At 39.4% G+C, this 22,569-nt stretch overlaps 3 protein-coding genes and 1 pseudogene across 3 annotated transcripts; 2 read left to right on the top strand and 2 right to left on the bottom strand.

Annotated features, from left to right (window-relative positions):
* Positions 1-5,699: 5,699 nt before the first annotated feature.
* LOC117343373 (proline-rich protein 36-like) lies at positions 5,700-7,378 on the bottom strand. The gene is made up of 2 exons (XM_033905715.1): positions 6,598-7,378; positions 5,700-5,893 (listed from the first exon to the last, which is right to left on the bottom strand). The coding sequence occupies exons 1-2, from the start codon at positions 7,376-7,378 to the stop codon at positions 5,700-5,702; spliced, it is 975 nt and encodes a 324-aa protein (XP_033761606.1).
* Positions 7,377-10,490, top strand: LOC117343374 (vicilin-like seed storage protein At2g18540). The gene is made up of 3 exons (XM_033905716.1): positions 7,377-7,574; positions 8,117-8,566; positions 10,356-10,490. The coding sequence occupies exons 1-3, from the start codon at positions 7,377-7,379 to the stop codon at positions 10,488-10,490; spliced, it is 783 nt and encodes a 260-aa protein (XP_033761607.1).
* A 2,317-nt stretch (positions 10,491-12,807) lies between these two features.
* LOC117343911 lies at positions 12,808-15,373 on the top strand. Its single transcript, XM_033906468.1, has 3 exons — positions 12,808-13,379; positions 14,440-14,634; positions 15,037-15,373. Exons 1-3 carry the CDS (start codon positions 13,221-13,223, stop codon positions 15,064-15,066), a joined length of 384 nt encoding a protein of 127 aa, XP_033762359.1. The 5' UTR covers positions 12,808-13,220; the 3' UTR covers positions 15,067-15,373.
* LOC117343910 lies at positions 15,315-22,289 on the bottom strand (annotated as a pseudogene).
* Positions 22,290-22,569: the final 280 nt, after the last annotated feature.

The raw sequence follows: 22,569 nt of genomic DNA on the forward strand, positions 1-22,569 counted from the left end.
GCAATCTGTATTACCTCAGTAGGATAATGTTTGTTCTTGAGGTACACTTTCAAGTCATTCAGTCGCTTATTTAACTTCTCCTTATCTCTAACAACTGTAATTAATTTGGATGCTAGACCATATGGAATATTCAGTTTGGTATGTCTAGCATGGTTGGAAAAAAATCCAAATAAATATGTGAATCTGTAGCTTTACTATACAAATCGGTATTTATAGTATTGTCAATAAGTTCAACAAAAATGTCCAAAAAAGGCATCCCAGTGTCATTGACTTCCATAGTATAATTTAAATCAGGATGTAAAGAATTTAGAATATCGAAAAATTCTGTAGGATCCCTATCAGACTCCCAAATTATAAAGCAATCATCAAGAAATCTCAGGAAGTTTTCTTTTATATAATTAGCAAATGTAACTCCAAATTTGTTTTCAACTGTTTTATAAAGTTTCTCTTCCAAATATCCAAGAACAAGTGTGGCATATGTAGGGGCCATTTTTGTACCCATTGCCGTACCTTTACATTGTTGATAGATGTGACCATTGAAATGAAATGTATTCTTTTCTAAAACAATTTTCAATGCATTAATAACAAACTCTTTATCAAATCTTGAACATGTGTTTCCAGGACATTTATCCAACCAATAACTTACAGCTTCTACGCCTAAATCATGCGGTATATTAGTGTAAAGACTTACAACATCAAATGAAACTAGTTTACAATGATCACTCTTAACATGGTTTGGCAAATGAGATAAAAAAAAATCTATATCTTCCCGTATAAAACTCTTAACTTCTGTGCATAGAGGCTTTAAAATGATGTCCAAAAAATGACTCAAACGCTGAGTGACATGCTCAGGACCTCCTACAATAGGTCTAAATTTAAGATCATTTGGTGATTTTAAACAAATATACTCGGATCTTTGCTCTTTAATTGCTGTAGAAATCATTTTACTTTTGTGTATTTTTGGAAGTCCATAAAAATAACTTGAACGGTAATCAAATTCTGTCAGATATTCAAGTTCTTTATCCTTAAAATTTCCATTGTGACTATTTGTCAGAGAAGAAATACATTTCCTAGTCTCTCCATCTATGTCAGATGACATTTCATGATAAAAACCCTCGTCAGACAGCATTTCTGTAATCTTATCACAATAATATTGAGCATCCATTACAACAACCATACCACCTTTATCGGCCTCCTTTATAACAATGGATCTATCTCCACTAAGATCTTCTAATGCCTTTCGTTGTTTCTATGATAATTTTTTCTTTGCGTTATTGGATGATAATGGGTATGCTTTAATAACAGAGATTGAGTCTTACAAATATGTATCATTACATTTTGGTGGATTCCATTTTGATACATTTCTAACAAGAGGGGGATCGCTGTCATTTTCTCTGCCGTCAAACTTCTCCATTAATCTCAACTTACGAGAAAATTTATGAAGATTACTTTTCAACTCTTTCATATCTGCTTTAGGCGTTAGACAAAATTTTAAGCCCTTCTTTAAAAATTCTATTTCGTCTATAGATAAATGTTTAGATGATAGATTTATTACTTTTGGAAAACCGTTAGATTTAAAATTGTCACTTACAGTTTGTTTGGTGTTTGTTTCTGTTCCATGCCTCCTCCGTCGTCTTTTGAAGAGCGATGTTCTAAAAAAGACCTCTGGCCAATGTATGTAGTGCCGTTGCGTGTAATTGGAAGTGATTTCTGACTGTTACTCGTTTTTAAACGAACATTAATGTTCGGTTATTGTGATCAAGAACTGGACTGAGAAATATAACCATATATGGTAGCCACATTCACCAATACGCCATCTACTGTCTGTTTCAATGAAATATGGCTGCCCCCATGCCATTGCCTTACGCTTCAAATAATTTACTTGCAAAAACATCTTCGTTTTATATAGTAGTTTTACCGAAAAGGTTGAAATGTATTCAGTAGGTGTTTTCAAGATGCATACGATTTGAGAAATGCATAACGCTAGCGAAATGAGAAGACTAAATGAACCTGAACTTTGCGAATAACTCCGGTCCAGGTCAATATATTTATGTAAACAACTATTGCGCAGGCGCATTCGTCTCCGGATGTTTAGAAAGTTTTGCTCTTCCGTGTTCTTTCCAAAACGGCTGACATTATAGCATAGGTCTGCAAATTTGTCCGCGATTTACTTAAATGTGTAATATATATATTCTAGAATGTTACATCATTATCAACTAGGTGTGTATTTCTATAATTTAGAGAAAGAAATATATCAATGACGGCATACGAGACGATACATTGTATCATACTATACTGTAGTTACTGTACGTGTTTGCGAGAAAGAACTGTACATATGTATAGGCTTACAATTAGGTGGCATTTGTGGTCAGGGTGACTGGTCATAGCGTTAAAATTGTCATCGATTTCCATATACCATTTTCCTTTGACGAAAATGACCCAATAAATCAAATGCAAATGATAATATCTTGCTATGTGCACGGGATTGCTTGTTGTAGGCGATACTTGGAACGTATTTACTGTTGTAAGGGAGGTAACTGCAAGATTTACGGAAATCAAAAATAAACCAATTTGATTGGTCGATTCTTCCTTCACTTTGGCATGGGGTTTACAATCGAAGTGACAGATAACTACGGCAATATTCAGATGATATCAACAATAACATTTTTGGATACGTGTGGTTGGCAGTTGTTGTCATGTTTAAAATGAACAATTATATAGCTTGTTTTTATTTCGGCAAAGACGAGAATATTTACTGAGACGGACCACACGTGAAGCAGACTTGGAAATACCGAAACGAAGAAAAATGGGGCTTAATTATAATATAAATTGGCATTATTTTCAGAGGATTGACCAAAATATATGTTCTGCAATGCCTGATTGTATCATATATAAAATATTAGAGGTTTATTTGACCGAATTTTAAATTAATTATTCATTTGCGAATCGCGGCCCGATTGTCGTTGGAGTTGAATTACCGAAATGGCCGATAGTCGACCCAAAATCGATATTTTTACGAGAATTTTTGTTTTCTTTTACCTGAAAGTATTTTGAAATAATTTGCAAAATACAGAATTCACGACCAAATTTTCGATTGCGACGAACTTCTGTGACGGTGTTAAGTTCATGTTAAGTTATATCTGATTAAAATCAGCTGTTACATGGCTACGTTTACTATGCACTACGTCTACTAGGTATTTTTTTTTAAAGACGGAAATCCGGATTATCTAAAAACAAATGCAAAAATACTTGTGATATTCACTTAATTTGATATTCATTCGTTAATTGTTATCTGTAGTTTGATAACTTCTGATATATTGTGATTGATACTCTATATAATATTGCTGTGGAACTTGTGTTATTTTTCAAACAAATTCATTTTAATAATTTGTTAATTTAGAATTTTCATCAAGTCATAATCAAGACTTGAAATTCTCACTACACCATACTTCAAACACAGAGTAATCGATGAATTGATAAACTGAAAATTTAAGTCAAGCAAATGAGTTAATATTTACCTTAAATATTTTTTCAATATACAACAAATGTTCAGATGACTATTTGTGCCATGCTGTTACAAGATTTCAGTTACAATTCTAAAATTGAATTAGTATGTAAATATATGTTATCCTGTCAATATCCACAAAGCGAGTGTAGTATACTGTACTCAAAGTCATGCCAGTAGATAGCGGTACATATACTTACTGCTTACATCTAGTGCTTACTTGTGTGAACTATTAATCAATAACAAAATGGTTCATATATTTCTATATATGACTTCACAAATTATGTGGTGTCTGAAGATCTGAATGAAGTGAATAAACGATGTATTAAATTATTTTTATGAAATATTCAAGTCACAGATCATTCTCTTTTTTAAAATATTGCTTTCAGGTAATTTTTTTTGGTAATTAAAATATGACGGCAATCAGGCCTCGAATGGCGAATGATTACAAACATTTTAAATACGTCTCGGTCAAATAAACCCCTAATATTTTACATATGATTAATTTTGACATTGGAGAACATATAATTGTGTCCATTCTCTAATATAAGCACTGGTAGAAAGTACAGAATAGAGCTTGATAAATATATAATCAAAATTACTAATTACCCCGGTAAATATAACATTTTACGTAAACCTCCCATGACTGATGGTGAACTTAAACTTGCAAATCTCCTGTGTCATTCCAATTTTGATATGTGTAAATATATACACGAACGGTATATATATAGATATAGATATGGAATGATTCACAAATTTGCATACAGTTATGGAATCTTATAACACCCCGAAAACTGTTCTCTCCACATAAAGGATGTGATTTGTGCAATTACATTGCTGAACTGTGTGTGGTTCACTATGATTGGATGGTCAACATTGGAAAGGGACAATAAATAGGGAATGTGTCATCCCATCGAATGGACTGTAACCTTTATCAGTTTGAAGTTGAAAATGAAGCTTGAAGTTTTCTTTTCCTGTTTGCTGAATTATTTGATGAAGATAGTCTTTATATGGTTGTTATTCTTTTATCACATTGTGTACAATGCTGTAATTATACCAGAAGTATATCTTCTCATATAAAGATTTATTAACATCAAATGATTCCTGAACAAAAGGAGTCAAGTTTTTTGTTTTGAAGTACCATACATGCTTGAGTACAGTTTCAATAGGATACATTCCTAATCCGGGCCTTGATTAGTAGCTCTGGTTTTGGTTTTCAGTAGTTCTTTATGTGTGTTTCATCATATTAAGTTGAAATATGCTAAACTAACGATGGAACTAGCCTAAATTTAGTGCATATTAGAAGTTGGCATCAATAAGGTCACAGAGTCCTGGCTGTATTATAACTGATGATGGCTTCCCGAAAGAAAGAAGACATATTTTATTTTCATCCATCCAAGATAGATCAATAAACTTCCAATTTCAATCAGGACCTTACAGAAATATGCATGTGTTCAATCATATCAGAACAGCTGCAAACATTTCAAATAATTTGCAATTAATTCCTAAACCAATATCAGTAAATCTATCGACTTTAAACTTATTACTGAATTTGCATTAAACAATAATGTTCGTTTACAGTACTTCCAGTACTTTGATTGTACTTGATCTCAAGATTCTGTCAGATGGTGCTGGTAGGCTACGAGAAGTGTTGGTCCCTTTGGTCGATTTCCATCCCTCTTGTCTGCTTGAAATACTCCGATGAAGTTTTGGCGGTGTTGTAATTGCTTCTGCATATGTTGATACTTGGAACCGTTTGCTGCATATATCATATATATATATATATATATATATAGGATACGTTTATTATGTTTAATGTAATAATTAATAATCGCAATGCAATGTGTATACAGGTCTAGGGTCACCGAGTACAGTAGGGAGAGAATCTGGCTTAATCCAATTACTGAATAATTACTATAAAAGTAATAATGATTCCCTAAGTTGATGTACATCAATAAAGGTCAGTAACTAGTTTAATGATCAGGTAACCGCGTTTTACTATAGCTTAATTTCGACTTGTAGGCCTTGTGATTTCCTGAGTGATAGAACAGGGAAAGAATCGCTCAAATATTATATGGTATTGCTATATTCATGATAAGCGATGACAATGATAGATAGATGACTGGGAGGGGGAGCTGATCAGGTACATTTGGAGTCACACGTGCCTTAATATTGATATGAGCAAGAGGCGTGACTATGGTAAAGCATGAATACTTATTACAGGGAATTCAGGTGTGAGAGAGAACACGAAGGGGAGAGGGAGTAGAGAGAACACGAAGGGGAGAGGGAGTAGAGAGGTACGAAGGGGAGTAGAGAGGACACGAAGGGGAGAAGAGAGGACACGAAGGGGAGAGGGAGAAGAGAAAACACGAAGGGGAGAGAGAGAAGAGAGAACACGAAGGGGAGAGGGAGAAGAGAGAACACGAAGGGGAGAGGGAGAACAGGGGGAACGAAAAGGAAAGGAGAGAGAACACGAAGGGGAGATGGAGTAGAGGGGACACGCAGGAGTGAGGGAGAAGAGAGGACACGAAGGGGAGAGGTAGAAGAGAGGACACGAATGGAAGAAGGAGAAGAGAGGACACGAAGGGGAGAGGGAGAAGAGGGAACACAAAAGGGAGGGGGGGAGTTGAGAGGACATGGAGGGGAGATGTATATATATATATATAGGATACGTTTATTATGTTTAATATAATAATTAATAATCGCAATGCAATGTGTATACAGGTCTAGGGTTACCGAGTACTGTAGGGAGAGAATTTGGCTTAATCCGATTACTGAATAATTACTATAAAAGTAATAATGATTCCCTAAGTTGATGTACATCAATAAAGGTCAGTAACTAGTTTAATGATCAGGTAACCGCGTTTTACTATAGCTTAATTTCGACTTGTAGGCCTTGTGATTTCCTGAGTGATAGAACAGGGAAAGAATCGCTCAAATATTATATGGTATTGCTATATTCATGATAAGCGATGACAATGATAGATAGATGACTGGGAGGGGGAGCTGATCGGGTACATTTGGAGTCACACGTGCCTTAATATTGATATGAGCAAGAGGCGTGACTATGGTAAAGCATGAATAATTATTACAGGGAATACAGGTGTGAGAGAGAACACGAAGGGGAGAGGGAGTAGAGAGGACACGAAGGGGAGTAGAGAGGACACGAAGGGGAGTAGAGAGGACACGAAAAGGAGAAGAGAGAACACGAAGGGGAGAGGGAGAAGAGAAAACACGAAGGGGAGAGGGGGAAGAGAGAACACGAAGGGGAGAGGGAGAAGAGAGGACACGAAGGGGAGAGGGAGAAGAGAGGACACGAAGGGGAGAGGGAGAAGAGAGGACACGAAGGGGAGAGGGAGTAGAGAGGACACGAAGGGGAGAAGAGAGGACACGAAGGGGAGAGGGAGAAGAGAGAACACGAAAGAGGAGGGAGTAGAGCGAACACGAAGGGGAGAGGCAGAAGAGAGGACACGTAGGGGTTGGAGAAAAGAGGGGATACAAAGGGAAGGAGTAGAGAGGACACGAAGGGGAGAGGGAGAAGAGAGAACACGAAGGGGAGAGGCAGTAGAGAGGACATGAAGGGGAGAGGGAGAAGGGAAAACACAAAGGGAGGAGGGAGAAGAGAGAACACGAAGGGGAGAGGGAGAAGAGTGAACACGAAGGGGAGAGGGAGAAGAGTGAACACGAAGGGGAGAGGGAGTAGAGAGAACACAAAGGGGTGAGTAAGAAGAGAGGACACCAAGGGATGAGGGAAGAAGAGAGGACACGAAGGGGAGATCGAGTAGAGGGGACACGCAGGGATGAGGGAGAAGAGAGGACACGAAGGGGAGAGGGAGAAGAGGGAACACAAAAGGGAGGGAGTTGAGAGGACATGGAGGGGAGAGGGAGAAGAGAAAACACGAAGGGGAGAGAGAGAAGAGAGAACACGAAGGGGAGAGGGAGAAGAGAGAACACGAAGGGGAGAGGGAGAACAGAGGGAACGAAAAGGAAAGGAGAGAGAACACGAAGGGGAGAGGGGGTAGAGAGGACACGAAGGGGAGAGGGAGAAGAGAGGACACGAAGGGGAGAGGTAGAAGAGAGGACACGAATGGAAGAGGGAGAAGAGGGAACACAAAAGGGAGGGAGTTGAGAGGACATGGAGGGGAGATGTATATATATATATATAGGATACGTTTATTATGTTTAATATAATAATTAATAATCGCAATGCAATGTGTATACAGGTCTAGGGTTACCGAGTACTGTAGGGAGAGAATTTGGCTTAATCCGATTACTGAATAATTACTATAAAAGTAATAATGATTCCCTAAGTTGATGTACATCAATAAAGGTCAGTAACTAGTTTAATGATCAGGTAACCGCGTTTTACTATAGCTTAATTTCGACTTGTAGGCCTTGTGATTTCCTGAGTGATAGAACAGGGAAAGAATCGCTCAAATATTATATGGTATTGCTATATTCATGATAAGCGATGACAATGATAGATAGATGACTGGGAGGGGGAGCTGATCGGGTACATTTGGAGTCACACGTGCCTTAATATTGATATGAGCAAGAGGCGTGACTATGGTAAAGCATGAATACTTATTACAGGGAATTCAGGTGTGAGAGAGAACACGAAGGGGAGAGGGAGTAGAGAGGACACGAAGGGGAGTAGAGAGGACACGAAGGGGAGTAGAGAGGACACGAAAAGGAGAAGAGAGAACACGAAGGGGAGAGGGAGAAGAGAAAACACGAAGGGGAGAGGGGGAAGAGAGAACACGAAGGGGAGAGGGAGAAGAGGGAACACGAAGGGGAGAGGGAGAAAAGAGGACACGAAGGGGAGAGGGAGAAGAGAGGACACGAAGGGGAGAGGGAGAAAAGAGGACACGAAGGGGAGAAGAGAGGACACGAAGGGGAGAGGGAGAAGAGAGAACACGAAAGAGAAGAGTAGAGCGAACACGAAGGGGAGAGGCAGAAGAGAGGACACGTAGGGGTAAGAGAAAAGAGGGGATACAAAGGGAAAGAGTAGAGAGGACACGAATGAGAGAGGGAGAAGAGAGAACACGAAGGGGAGGGGGAGTAGAGAGGACATGAAGGGGAGAGGAAAAGGGAAAACACAAAGGGAGGAGGGAGAAGAGAGAGCACGAAGGGGAGAGGGAGAAGAGTGAACACGAAGGGGAGAGGGAGAAGAGTGAACACGAAGGGGAGAGGGAGTAGAGAGAACACAAAGGGGTGAGTAAGAAGAGAGGAGATCAAGGGATGAGGGAAGAAGAGGGAACACGAAGGGGAGATCGAGTAGAGGGGACACGCAGGGATGAGGGAGAAGAGAGGACACGAAGGGGAGAGGGAGAAGAGGGAACACAAAAGGGAGGGAGTTGAGAGGACATGGAGGGGAGAGGGAGAAGGGAAAACACGAAGGGAGAAGGGAGAAGGGAGAAGAGAGAACACGAAGGGGAGAGGGAGAAGAGTGAACACGAAGGGGAGAGGGAGAAGAGTGAACACGAAGGGCTCAGTAAGAAGAGAGGACACCAAGGGATGAGGGAAGAAGAGAGGACACGAAGCGGAGAGGGAGAATAGAGAACACGAAGGGGGGAGGGAGAACAGAGGGAGCGAAAAGGAAAGGAGAGAGAACACCGAAGGGAGAGGGGAGTAGAGGGGACACGCAGCGGTGAGGGAGAAGAGAGGACACGAAGGGGAGAGGGTGAAGAGAGAACACGAAAGGGCAGGGAGTAGAGAGGACATTAAGGGGAGAGGGAGAAGGGAAAACACGAAGGGAGAAGGGAGAAGAGAGAACACGAAGGGAGAGGGAGAAGAGTGATCACGAAGGGGAGAGGGAGAATGGAGGGCAAGAAGGGGAGAGAGAGGGGAGGACACGAAGGGAGAGGGAGTAGAGAGAACACGTAGGGGAGGTAGAAAGAAAGGACACGAAGGGGAGAGGGAAAATGGAGGGCACGAATGGGAGAGAGAGAGGGGAGGACACGAAGGGAGAGGGAGTAGAGGGAACAGGTAGGGGAGGGGAAAAGAAAGGACACGAAGGGGAGAAAGAAAAGAGAGAACACGAAGGGGAGAGGGAGAAGAGAGGACACGAAGAGAAGTAGAGAGGACACGAAGGGGAGAAGAGAGGAAACGAAGGGATGAGAGAGAGGACATGACACGAAGGGAAGTAGAGAGGACACGAAGGGAAGGAGAGGAGAGGACACGAAGGGGAGAGGGAGAAGAGAGGACATAAGGGGAGAGAGATGAGAGGTCACGAAAGGAAGAAGGAGAGGAAAGGACACGAAGGGAAGTAGAGAGGACACGAAGGGAAGGAGAGGAGAGGACACGAAGGGGAGAGGGAGAAGAGAGGACATAAGGGGAGAGAGATGAGAGGTCACGAAAGGAAGAGGGAGAAGAGAGGACACGAAGGGGAGGTAGAAAGAAAGGATACGAAGGGGAGAGGGAAAATGGAGGGCACGAATGGGAGAGAGAGAGGGGAGAGTACACGAAGGGAGAGGGAGAGTAGAGGGAACAGGTAGGGGAGGGGAAAAGAAAGGATACGAAGGGGAGAAAGAAAAGAGAGAACACGAAGGGGAGAGGGAGAAGAGAGGACACGAAGTGAAGTAGAGAGGACACGAAGGGGAGAAGAGAGGACACGAAGGGGTGAGAGAGAGGACACGAAGGGGAAGAAGGAGAGGAAAGGACACGAAGGGAAGTAGAGAGGACACGAAGGGAAGGAGAGGAGAGGACACGAAGGGGAGAGGGAGAAGAGAGGACATAAGGGGAGAGAGAAGAGAGGCCACGAAAGGAAGAGGGAGAAGAGTGGACACGAAGGGGAAAGGGAGTAGAGAGGACATGAAGGGAAGTAGAGAGGACACGAAGGGGAGGAGAGAGGACACGAAGGGGTGAGAGAGAGGAGATGACCCGAAGGGGAGAAGAGAGAACACGAAGGCGGGGGGAAGTAGAGAGGACACGAAGGGAAGGAGAGGAGAGGACACGAAGGGGAGAGGGAGAAGAGAGGACATAAGGGGAGAGAGAAGAGAGGTCACGAAAGGAAGAGGGAGAAGAGAGGACACGAAGGGGAAAGGGAGTAGAGAGGACACAAAGGGAAGTAGAGAGGACACGAAGGGGAGAAGAGAGGACACGAAGGGGTGAGAGAGAGGAGATGACACGAAGGGGAGAAGAGAGAACACGAAGAGGAGGGGGAGTAGAGAGGACACGAATGGGGGAAGGGAGTAGAGAGAACACGTAGTGGAGGGGGAAAGAAAGGACACGAAGGGGAAAGGGAGAATGGAGGGCACGAAGGGGAGAGAGAGAGGGGAGGACACGAAGGGGAGAGGGAGAAGCGAGGACACGAAGGGGTGAGGGAGACGAGAGAACACGAAAAGGAAAGAGGAAAGAGAGGACACGAAGGGGAGAAGAAAGGACACCAAGGGGAGAGGGAGAAGAGAGGACACGAAGGGAAGTAGAGAGGACACGAAGGGGAGAAGACAGGACACGAAGGGGTGAGAGAGAGGACATGGCACGAAGGGGAGAAGAGAGGACACGAAGGGGTGAGAGAGAGGACATGGCACGAAGGGGAGAAGAGAGGACACGAAGGGGAGGAGGAGTAGAGAGGACACGAAGGGGGGAGGGAGTAGAGAGGACACGAAGGGAAGAAGGAGAGGAGAGGAGAGGACACGAAGGGACGGAGAGGAGAGGACACGAAGGGGAGAGGGAGAAGAGAGGACATAAGGGGAGAGGGAGAGAGAGGCCACGAAAGGAAGAGGGAGAAGAGTGGACACGAAAGGGGAAAGGGAGTAGTAGAGAGGACATGAAGGGAAGTAGAGAGGACACGAAGGGGAGGAGAGAGGACACGAAGGGGTGAGAGAGAGGAGATGACCCGAAGGGGAGAAGAGAGAACACGAAGGCGGGGGGAGTAGAGACGACACGAAGGGGGGGGGGGGGGGGGGTAGAGGGCTTACATGGGAGAGGGAGAAGATAGGACACGAGTGGGAGAAGAGAGGGCACGAAGGAGAGAAAAGAGGACACATGGTTGAGGGGGAAGAGAGGACACGAAGAGGAGAAGGAAAAGAGAGAACACGAAGAGCAAAGGGAAAAGAGAGGACAGACATGGGTTAGGGAACACGAAGGGGAGAAGAGAGGACATGCAGGGTGAGGGAGAAGAGAGAACACGAAGGGAAGAAGAAAGGACATGCAGGGATGAAGGAGAAGAGAGGACATGCAGGGTGAGGGAGAAGAGAGAATATGAAGGAAAGAAGAGAGGACATGCAGGGGAGAGGGAGAAGATAGAATATGAAGGAGAGAAGAGAGGACATGCAGGGGAGAGGGAGAAGAGAGAATATGAAGGGAAGAAGAGAGGACATGCAGGGGAGAGGGAGAAGAGAGAACACGAAGGAAAGGAGAAAGGACATGCAGGGATGAAGGAGAAGAGAGGACATGCATGGCAGAGGGAGAAGAGAGAATATGAAGGAAAGGAGAAAGGACATGCAGGGATGAAGGAGAAGAGAGGACACGCAGGGATGAGGGAGAAGAGAGAATATGAAGGAAAGAAGAGAGGACATGCATGGCAGAGGGAGAAGATAGAATATGAAGGAAAGAAGAGAGGACATGCAGGGGAGAGGGAGAAGAGAGAATATGAAGGAAAGGAGAAAGGACATGCAGGGATGAAGGAGAAGAGAGGACATGCAGGGATGAGGGAGAAGAGAGAATATGAAGGAAAGAAGAGAGGACATGCATGGCAGAGGGAGAAGAGAGAATATGAAGGAAAGAAGAGAGGACATGCAGGGGAGAGGGAGAAGAGAGAACACGAAAGGGAGAAGAGAGAACATGCAGGGTTGAGGGAGAAGAGAGGACACGCAGGGGTGAGGGAGAGGAGAGGACATACAGGGGAGAGGAAAGGACATACAGGGGAGAGGAGAGGACATACAGGGGTGAGGGAGAAGAGAGAACACGAAGGGGAGGGGAAGAAGAGGGTATATGTAGGACTGAGGGGGAGAGAACACGAAGGGGAGAGGAGAGGACATACAGGGGAGAGGGAGAAGAGAGGACACGAAAGGGGAGAGGGAGAAGAGAGGACATGCAGGGGTAAGGGGGGGGGAGAAAACAATGGTCATGGGCGACAACGTGAAATAATAAACTACTGCAAAGCACATGGTGTTGTTGTGTTACACTTATCCTGATATAGAAGATTTGTTAATCAAGCAAAAATGGTTTAGTCTGGCAATCAACAATATATAGGATAAAACGCAAGACATTAATTAAAAAATTCTGAAAATGTATCATTTATATGTATATTGTTTAATGGAAATTGACACATAAAACACAGTTTAAACTAAGATATTTTTAAATTCTGCCTCTTGTTTCAGTTTTTATATGGAGCAAACCGCATTTAAGCCATTCATAAGGGCATTTCCATTACTGCATTGCCGAAAAATACTCAAATCAGAAGATACACAGAACCCATATCTAAAATAACGATATTTGATTCATTTCATAGGAACAATTTAGAAAGAAACGTGGAAATGGTCCGTGGGAAAGAAAACATGTGTTTATCTATTATAACATTAATCTAAACTAAAGGCTGACAAGAACAAATAGTCAGTCGGTTAAAGTCTTAAAATGTACATCGTTACGCTGGTCTTGGGAGTTACAGTTTTAAGCATAACATCCGCACATACTCTTAACCGCATTGACAATTCCACTTTGACGACAAGTCCAGCACCGACATGTTGGTGGCACGGAACGGAGTATCATCATGGCGATCGCTTCCCCCGCAATAAGTCCTGTCCAACACACGCATCGTGCGAATGTCGATCGGGCCAAGTTTCCTGTGTGTATGCTGACTGTCCTGCCGAAAACCTCCCGTGTGATGACCCAGTCACTCTACCCTGCGGCTGTCCATATTGTCACCAAGGTACAAGTTTTATATATATAGGGTCTATTAAGTAACAACACCGGTATGGTCCAATAAAGGTAATATATCTTAACAAACAGAAGTTCGCACAATACGTATTACATGTACTTAAATATATACTCAGTAATAGGTCATGTATCAATAACGACAGTACAGACAAGTAACTTGTCGAATTCTAGAGGCAGTCCGTGAACATGAAACAGTTACATCATTTAGAAGATAAACAACGAACACTATCGCTATGTTTGAGGTAAGGATCCCTTCGGTCGATAATTCATTCTTCGATGACCTATTCTTATCAATTTGTGAACATCTTAGGTGGTGTACAGACGAATATCAATAAATAGCATATAATTGTTTAATGAGTAATAACGCAATTTAAAAAGATGTGATGCACCGCTATTTAGCAAATGTCTTTCTCAGCAGCTGGTACAATTCCCCCTAAAAGATACCGGCCACAACTGGTATTATTAATACATGTTAATTTTTTTGGACGAATTGAACCAACTGCGGAGATAATAATAATTTTGTACCATACCGTTGTTATTATAGGGACCACGGAACCAAATGATTTCCCATAGACGGTAATGTTAACGTTTCTCACTTTACTGCTTAAATGGAGTTTTCAACACTTGTCCATGGCCAGTAGCCATAATTTTGAAGTATGTCATCTCGGAAACCTCTAAATAGAATGATAAAAAATTCTATCAATTTGAACTTTTTTTATATGGGGGCCACCATCTTGTATTGAATTCAGCACCAAAAATTCATCTAAATTTACAACAAAATACACACTTACTTAACTCCCCCTGACAAAAACTGGCTAGCAAAAAAAAAACTTTTTTTCTATATATTTTACATCTACATGTATTGCCCAACCCACATATTAAAACTTTGGAGACATCTCTCACCTTAATATCCAATCAGTAGGCCCCGATGCATTCACCTTCCTATTAAATCCCAAACGGGGAAAACCCACAATCTATTTTTGATTTGGCCTATATGCATTTGTTTTTATTTCTTACTTACTCCACCAATGGAGGTCATTTGTATTTTTCAGAACCGAAATGTTTGTGGAAAGGAAGGGAGTACAATAATGGCGATCATTTTTATGGCAATGAGGCCTGCCCAGCATATGCATCGTGCAACTGTAATTATGGGCAAGTTATATGTGCGTATGCTGGCTGTCCTTCACAATATCTTCCTTGTGTTGACCCAGTCACTCCAGGTTGCGGCTGTGCTTATTGTCCTAATGGTAAGGACAGGTTTTTATACCAAAAACATTTCTTTCAGTCAGGTATTCGAATACTAGAAGTTAGATTGTTAATCAAATTATACCACTATATGTGAAAAATTGATACAGTTTCAGCCAAAGAGGATCCTAATAATTAATTTATCATAAAAAAATCTTTACCTCACTGATCTGCCAAAATATAATTCTAAATGCTGATATACAATATCTGCAAAACACATATTAATAAAGTACATCTAACATGAGATGTAGTGTAGATATATCCAGCAAATTGGAAATATTGTGTAGACTAGTTATTTATCAGATTATGATTTGTAAAATATTGAAATAAATCTAAGGGATGTTTTATAACTTTTGAAATAAATCAATTATTGCATTTGACACAGACAAATTCTTCCTCTACAGGACCAAATTGTTATTTGGGGAACAAGATAATTACTGGATACCTATCTGATGGTAACCGATCCTGTCGATGCATGTTTCCGAGTCCCCAGGCATATTGCGATCCACCCGCTCCTTTAGCGCCTCCTACTATGACGCCTGTCATTGGATAACAAATCCCGATTTATCCTTACCATAAAACAGTTTTTTTTTTGTTTCAAACATATTTTATTGATAAATCAATGGGGATTAAGCAACAGGCATAGCCTATATAAGCTCTCTCCCTAGCTTCCAGTATATAATAAATGAAAATTTATAGATATTGTAAATGAATGGGGGAAAATGAAAACAAAAAACAAAAAATCAAAACTAGACAATTAGAACACATACTTTCTCATACACACAAACACACATTATACATTCACAGACATTGCATGCGTGTAATTATATAATTGTTATTGAAACTAATTTTATATATTTAGAAGATACTATGAGCTGGTGGGCATTAACATATACCATATACTTACACTGTGATTCAAAAACAACAGATACTAAGAGTACTAGTGTTATTTTGGTGTTACACAATAAATACAATACTTAAATATATTATGTCATAACTTTTAAATTAGTTATTTCATACTACTTGTATACGTATATACCTTATGAATCATGACCACATAAAGTCCACTGGCAAGTAATGCCCAGTAGTCAATCAACACAGGTAATTATTTTGTATATAATAATATCATAATAACATAATTTTACCAGCCATTACGGGTTAATACTATTATTTCAACATCATAGAATTACTATAACACCATCAACAATTTATAATAAATATACTTCTAATTATATGTTGTATGTAAACGTGTAGCATAAAACAGTAAAGTAAGACCTTCAATATATTTTGGTCATGTAACTTTAACAATTGTAATGATTTATAATCTTTAAAGATTTTAACTATTCTTTCAATTATGCAAGTGGACTTTTCAATAAATCTTTCAAACTTTTAAATTGTTTGCCTTTGATTGATGCACATATTACAGTATCTCAAGCGTTTGTCGTAAAACCGGATGCTGTCCGATTGACCTTTCCAATGATGTACTGACTTCACACATTGCCATAACAACGGTTAATTGACTCATATACATATATAATTTTCCATTAATCAGTATCATCAATACTTGTTTTGGTTTGGTTTGTTTTTGTTAAACGTCCTATTAACAGAAAGGGTCATTTAAGGACGTGCCAGGTTTTGGATGTGGAGGAAAGAAAAACCAGCGGCCTACGGCCAGTACCTGGCAACTGCCCAACGTACGTTTCGAAACCCAGAGGTGGAGGGCTAGTGATAAAGTGTTGGGACACCTTAACCACTCGACCACCGCGGTTCCATCAATACAGACCAGCTGTTATCAAAAAAAGGAATGATGACCACATGTCATTGTTATTTCAAATCATAGCCATCGTAACCTAGATATTGTTGTATGGTACCGATAGTAAATGAAATTAGTTACATTTTTATATCATTTAATCTAGATAACAATTGATGCAGTTAATGTAACTTGATATATTACATTATGCAAGTTAACGATGACTTCGGGTAAATATTTTTTTATGACAAGGTTTGCAGTTTGAAATAAACATATTTTTTTCTGATTTTTAATTCATATCTGATTATGAATTTATTAACTATTAATTGGTTTATGCTTTTGTATTGTAAATTTATGCACAACTTTAATCACGCTTATATATTGTGTTTTTCTTCCTTTCATGAATTCAGCAAACTTCCTGATAAGGACAAACCATTACAAATATGGATATGCTTTGTTGTCTTTACCAACTTTACGAAGCTTCAAAATTTGTCAAAAGCCTCTTAAATGCACAAAAGCTCTATGATTCTGATTGTTTCCTACATTCTGGAAGATTAACAACAATACGCTATATACTTCAAGACAAGAAACAAAACAAGCGATGTAATGATATCCACACACACATTTTAAAAGACTGCGTTATTAATACATATAGTTGTCATGAAATTAAAACATAAAATTGACAACAGCTGTAACAATGTGATTATCCTTATTTCAGACAATCAAAACTGGCTTCCACTTTGTTATTAGTGCCCTTTTCAGTGGCTGTGACTTTCAGTTCTGTGAATCCGAAGTGCAATGCCACAATAATGTGTCGATTTTTCCCTCGCTTTGTATCAGGCATTTGCACATGTAATTCCCCTAACCTGTGACAAGTTTGTTCATAAGTATATTTTGGACAAATTGACGTGGATTCGTAGACTTCCACAGTTGATACAGTATCTTTGGCATGTGCTGGGCGACATTCGTGTTCCACTGTCGTCTTTCCCATTATTACAGACTGACCAACCTTCACCATTATTTTGAAAATGTCGCTGACCATTTCACGTCCTTCATTAATAAAGTAAGTTGACCGAGAATGTTCGTTTTCGTTATACGGTATACTGACACATATCCCGTAAGTCCTTGGGCTCGCCCGCTCACAGATGGCCTCGGGTGAATGTCCAAACATCACTGCACCCTTCAGCACCGCCATATTGGCCTCAACAGGACGGATAACATTCTTTCTTGGGAAAGATGACTCTATTTTTTCCATTATGAGATCTGAATCGGAAAACCCTCCAACCAGTAAGATTGTCGAAACACGAACCATTGATTTCTTCATAAAAAGACGCTCGACATGCTCAACAATGTCATTCATTGGGCCTTGAAACAACTCAATCATCTGACTGTTTTGAATTTTAGTTTTTCCTTTCTAACCTCAACTGAAGAAGAATATTTAGATTTCATTCCGGAAAGCGTCTTTCCTAGAGTGCATTTACGCACAGTCTTGTAGCTCTGCAAGAAGACTTGCACCCTACTCTTATAATAGTACAATCATCCTGATTGACATTTCTTTTTTTAATTTCAAACATTCTTTCATGTTCGAGTATTTCAGCATGATTGTTATCAGTGAAGTCTTTCCAGGCCTCCTGCCCAACTAAATCCTGTAAGAAGCTGAAGTATGCTTCGTCCACAACGGTTCCGCCCCATGGCCCACCTGTGGGTGGATGTATTTCCTTCAGAGTACTGTCATCCATGACCTGATGACATGTAATGTCCACTGTACCGCCTATAGAACAAAATATGACATTATACTTTTAACACGCCATTACGCTACACAAGATCACTCTAATCGATTAATATTTTGCCGAGAAACATAGCACCCCGACAACCCATATAAAGTAAAAGATTTGTGAATCTAAGCATCGTTGAAGGCGCTGCAACCTGTCTGCATGCATAATTTTTCATTTTTGATATTTCAATACGTGATACAGGTATACTGCTGTCGAAATTACCACTTAGGTTGATATAGGCTATTCTCATGTTTCTGGATCGTCATCATGGGTAAATGACATGAAAGTCAACATATTTGATGTTTTTTTTCATATACCTCGCGCTTTTCTGGTTTCTTTCTTGGTTCACATTTTAAGATCATATCATTGGATGGGTTCTAAATTCATTATATTGAGAATTGATGTTGTTGTCGCCTACCCGTGAAACATTATCATAATTCATTTTCCAGGGTATCTGCATATTTTATATATTTATTGCTTTGCTATTCGGTATTGTCAATATCAGTATTTTGTTGTCGGTCTTGTGATTTTTCACATTTCATTTGTGTACGTTTGTGAAATCTTTAGATAAACTAGGTTTTACCTCCAATATCCAGAAGAAGGAACTGCTCTCCGGGAGTAAAAGCGGATAAGCCTCTGGAACTCCCTCCCTCTTTTGTTGCCTTCACCGTTATTTCCTTACAGTAGATAGCAGCAGCTTCCGGTTCTAATGCCAGTGTCAACTGATTGTTATCAATGTCTGCCTAAAATAATAGAAATTAATTAATTAATTAGATAACATGTGTTATTGACAGAGACGATACATTGCCTCTAACAGAGTATCTATCAGATAATTAAGATTCTAGGGGAAATTAGCTTAAAGTTAAAATGGATGGCAAATAAAGGTATGGCATGATATTCAAATATCACTAATGTTAGTATATGTAACGGAGAACAATGCTTTTCTTTAGAATCATCTGAGCTGTATGAAATACTTCATGCTATATATTGGAATCTAGTATTAATTATCGCAATAAATTGGACCATTAATGTGTTCTGGATGACGAGTGTAGAGGATATAGATTCATTTGGTAACACTTTTTTTTGTGTGTGTTTAGTGCAAATGTGATCATATATGGATTTGATATTATATGTCATTTTGATTGAATCGTTATATGGCGCATTATCACCACCTACTCAGAAGTTATCCGTTATTGAAAATTCGTTCTCATAAACAGGTTGTATCAGAATGACGAATACTTTGCAAAATACTTTTTGGGTGGAAAACAGCATCATTTGTCGTATATTTGCACACAGATTTGAAGATGAAAACGTTTAATAATATAATTCTGTACAACAAGCGGTTTTCCAGCACAGACAATGCATTTGCTTGCATTTGCCATTGATGGGAATCTTAAAGACCTCGTCAGTAATTAGCAAAATGCAGTATGGATACATCTAACCATAATAAATATTTTCGCATAAAATGCCAAACCTGTTTTGCGGCTTCTCGCATGAATTGTTTCGCTGCATCTGACCAAATTGCTGGAACGGTCAAAATCCAATGGACGTCGTTAGGAGTTATGCCAGACACAGCATTAGATAAAACCGACATGAAATGGTCTTTAAGAAAACGAATGGCAGCACTAAAAATATCCATGGCAGACATACTCCGACCCTGTGCGTCTTTGAGTTTCAGACCCCGACCCAATCGTCTGACAGGACGTGCAAACTGAAATATAAATAAAGAAAACGGGAATTAATGATAATAAAATTACATTCGTTGTGAAAATATCAATGCAATATGTTATTCCCCCGTAACGTTTAATTCGCCCCAGTGCTACAGCCATATCTATCTTTAATTCTTTCCAACTGGATTTGTCGTCGACTGAATAGTAAATAATGATACGGGGCATACTATGCAAATAATATTCATTGTGAAAATATCCGTTCAGATTATTTCATTTGTCTGGTAAAGTCTTTTACTGGCTGTCGGAGCAACATTTATTATTTTTCTTTAATCTTTTACACCAATTGGTTTCAAAGTCATACAATAAAAGATAGATGTGTGTGCCTAATAGAATATCAGTTAAAGATGTTTTAGCGTAGGTAAACGCGAACAAAGCAGTAACGTACTACAATAACCTAAGATATTGCTACGGGTATTTAAGGACATGGACAACATCTTATCAGGAGACCTAACCAGCATTCTATAGCAATATTACTAAGTATTATTCATTATATTATCTAAATTAAAATGCATATTCATTGAAATTTCGAAAAATGTGGCATTGTTCGCCATTTTGATATGTATGTGATCATTTTATGACAAGTGCAGCCGTGTTCCTAAAATCTTTACCAGGGGAAACATCTATAAAGTTCAGTGGCACCCAGTGCTAGACAAACATGAAAACACACACGAACGGGACTCAAAACGATTTCACGATTTTTAGAATATATGTACATTCTCATGTATAGGTACAAAATATGTACAGGTTACACGTGTGATATCTTGGTTATATACGAGGAATTACTTTCAGTTTGCATATATATAACATTAGGATCAGTATTGTGTACCTCAGACTCTTCAGTTTTCATTTCTCGATAAAGACTCATCTTGAATCTTCTAAAGAATCGCCAACCATCTTCCTTTTCATCTTCCACTAGATCATTGTAATCTGATTCAGCCGCAAACCCAAATGATCTGAATTTTCCAACCTTGTCGAACAAGATCGATGTTGGAGCTACATATATACGAAATATAAATTCAAATTCTTAAGACTCCTTTCATTAAATAAAGATGCTATATATATTGAATATAAAACATGATAAGGAATATATAAATTAGAAGATTTCAAATATCAATTACAAGATATTGAACATTAACTGCAAAATATAGTAACATCTATATCATTGACAGGGGGGGAAAAGAAATCACAAGATTTTAAGATACATAACACGAACTTTGCAAATCATATAATTTGCAATATTGCCACGTTTGATATATAGTCTCATTCTCAGTGTTTTAAGGCGTACCTTTGTATGAAGCAAAATTTGATTCTTTATCTCTCCACTGCTGGTTTGTGTAAATTTTCAATGGATCTTTGATGAAATCATCCCTGAAAGAGTACGCATAACCAGAATACGTGGTACCGAAGTCTATGGCCGCAACGACCAAATGCTCCCCTTCTCGCCGAGCCATTTTCAGGGAATAAGGAGCTGGAGTATTCAGAAAAAATGTCCTGTAATATGAAAACGTTTACAGGTGAATTGAAATAATAAGATATGTTTTCCCCTTTAATGTCACTTTTTAACATGACTGCAAATGTATTAAAACTGACATAAGTGACATGATATATGACACACGTTTTTTAGTTATTTAAATGTTGGATAGTGTTATCACAAACATATGAGCATTTAAATCCAGAGGTCAAGTACTTCCCTGGGATATTGATCGCAATATCTTATCAACGTCCCAGTGGGAAATGTGCTATGTACATTCTCCTGTGTAGGTACAAAAATGTATATACGATGAATTACTTTCAGTTTGCATATATATAGCATAAGTATCATTAGTTCATGGAATAATATCAATAATAACCCACAGATAACAATTATAGAGAAGATACATATTTGACATTATTAAACATTATTTAAACACACTTTCAACAGTATGAAATCAATACCGAAAAATCTACTTTCGTTTACTATATAGATCACAGAGGAGTAATTATTTTAGGTGAGTCAGCTAACATGAAAAAAATACTTTTGATTATGAATATGAATGTTATTTCAAAATGGGTATGAATACATAATTATTATCAAGGGGAAACTTTTTACGAAATATGTATAGGTTGATATTAACTGTTACATGTCCATGTACTTTTCAGATCTATAACGAAGGGTACAATGTTTATAACGATGATCCTTGTCACTGACAATCATTTAAAGATTAACATACCTTCTTATTAGCTTCAAACACACTAGTCGCGTAAGACATCCTTTTTCTTGTATCAGACTCTATGCGTTCAGGTTTCGGTCCTGTGTATCCATTCTTAAACATCCGGGTTGTGACTGTGCCATACATAAACACGAGTGTGCTCTATGATTTGATTTGTTTAACAGTTATCGCCCTTTGATTACAAAATTACCTTTGGAAAGAGCGGGCTAAAGTTAGCAGTGGATGCGTTATTCAGACAACGAAGCCGATGCCAGCATCGGATTTTGGATGAAGTTTTTTTATGTTCAAATGATATTTTTCTTTTAAAATATTATAGGAGATTCAAATAATGAATCTGCCGTCAAATGTCTTCTTCTTCTCGTATTCTGTTAAATAAACGCGATTTATGGAATTTTTTATATAAATCGAGTATTGTTATGGTCTTCTCATTGTTCAAAACATAAAAATTAATCCGAAAATTTCACAGAATACA

The sequence above is a fragment of the Pecten maximus genome, chromosome 15 (genome assembly GCF_902652985.1).
Source record: "Pecten maximus chromosome 15, xPecMax1.1, whole genome shotgun sequence".
Taxonomy (NCBI): domain Eukaryota; kingdom Metazoa; phylum Mollusca; class Bivalvia; order Pectinida; family Pectinidae; genus Pecten; species Pecten maximus.

What these genes read in the sequence shown, in the direction of transcription:
- LOC117343373 (XM_033905715.1), bottom strand. Translation starts at nt 7,378, where the DNA reads ATGTCCTCTCAACTCCCTCCCTTTTGTGTTCCCTCTTCTCCCTCTCCC. An exon ending in CTCTCACACCTGTATTCCCT is followed by an intron (nt 5,894 to 6,597) that starts GTAATAATTATT and finishes TTCGTGTTCTCT; the next exon opens with CTTCTCTCTCTCCCCTTCGT.
- LOC117343374 (XM_033905716.1), top strand. Translation starts at nt 7,377, where the DNA reads ATGGAGGGGAGAGGGAGAAGAGAAAACACGAAGGGGAGAGAGAGAAGA. An exon ending in AGAGGACACGAAGGGGAGAG is followed by an intron (nt 7,575 to 8,116) that starts GTAGAAGAGAGG and finishes CAGGTGTGAGAG; the next exon opens with AGAACACGAAGGGGAGAGGG. An exon ending in GAACACGAAGGGGAGGGGGA is followed by an intron (nt 8,567 to 10,355) that starts GTAGAGAGGACA and finishes AGGGGAGGAGAG; the next exon opens with AGGACACGAAGGGGTGAGAG.
- LOC117343911 (XM_033906468.1), top strand. Translation starts at nt 13,221, where the DNA reads ATGGCGATCGCTTCCCCCGCAATAAGTCCTGTCCAACACACGCATCGT. An exon ending in CTGTCCATATTGTCACCAAG is followed by an intron (nt 13,380 to 14,439) that starts GTACAAGTTTTA and finishes TGTATTTTTCAG; the next exon opens with AACCGAAATGTTTGTGGAAA. An exon ending in CTGTGCTTATTGTCCTAATG is followed by an intron (nt 14,635 to 15,036) that starts GTAAGGACAGGT and finishes CTTCCTCTACAG; the next exon opens with GACCAAATTGTTATTTGGGG.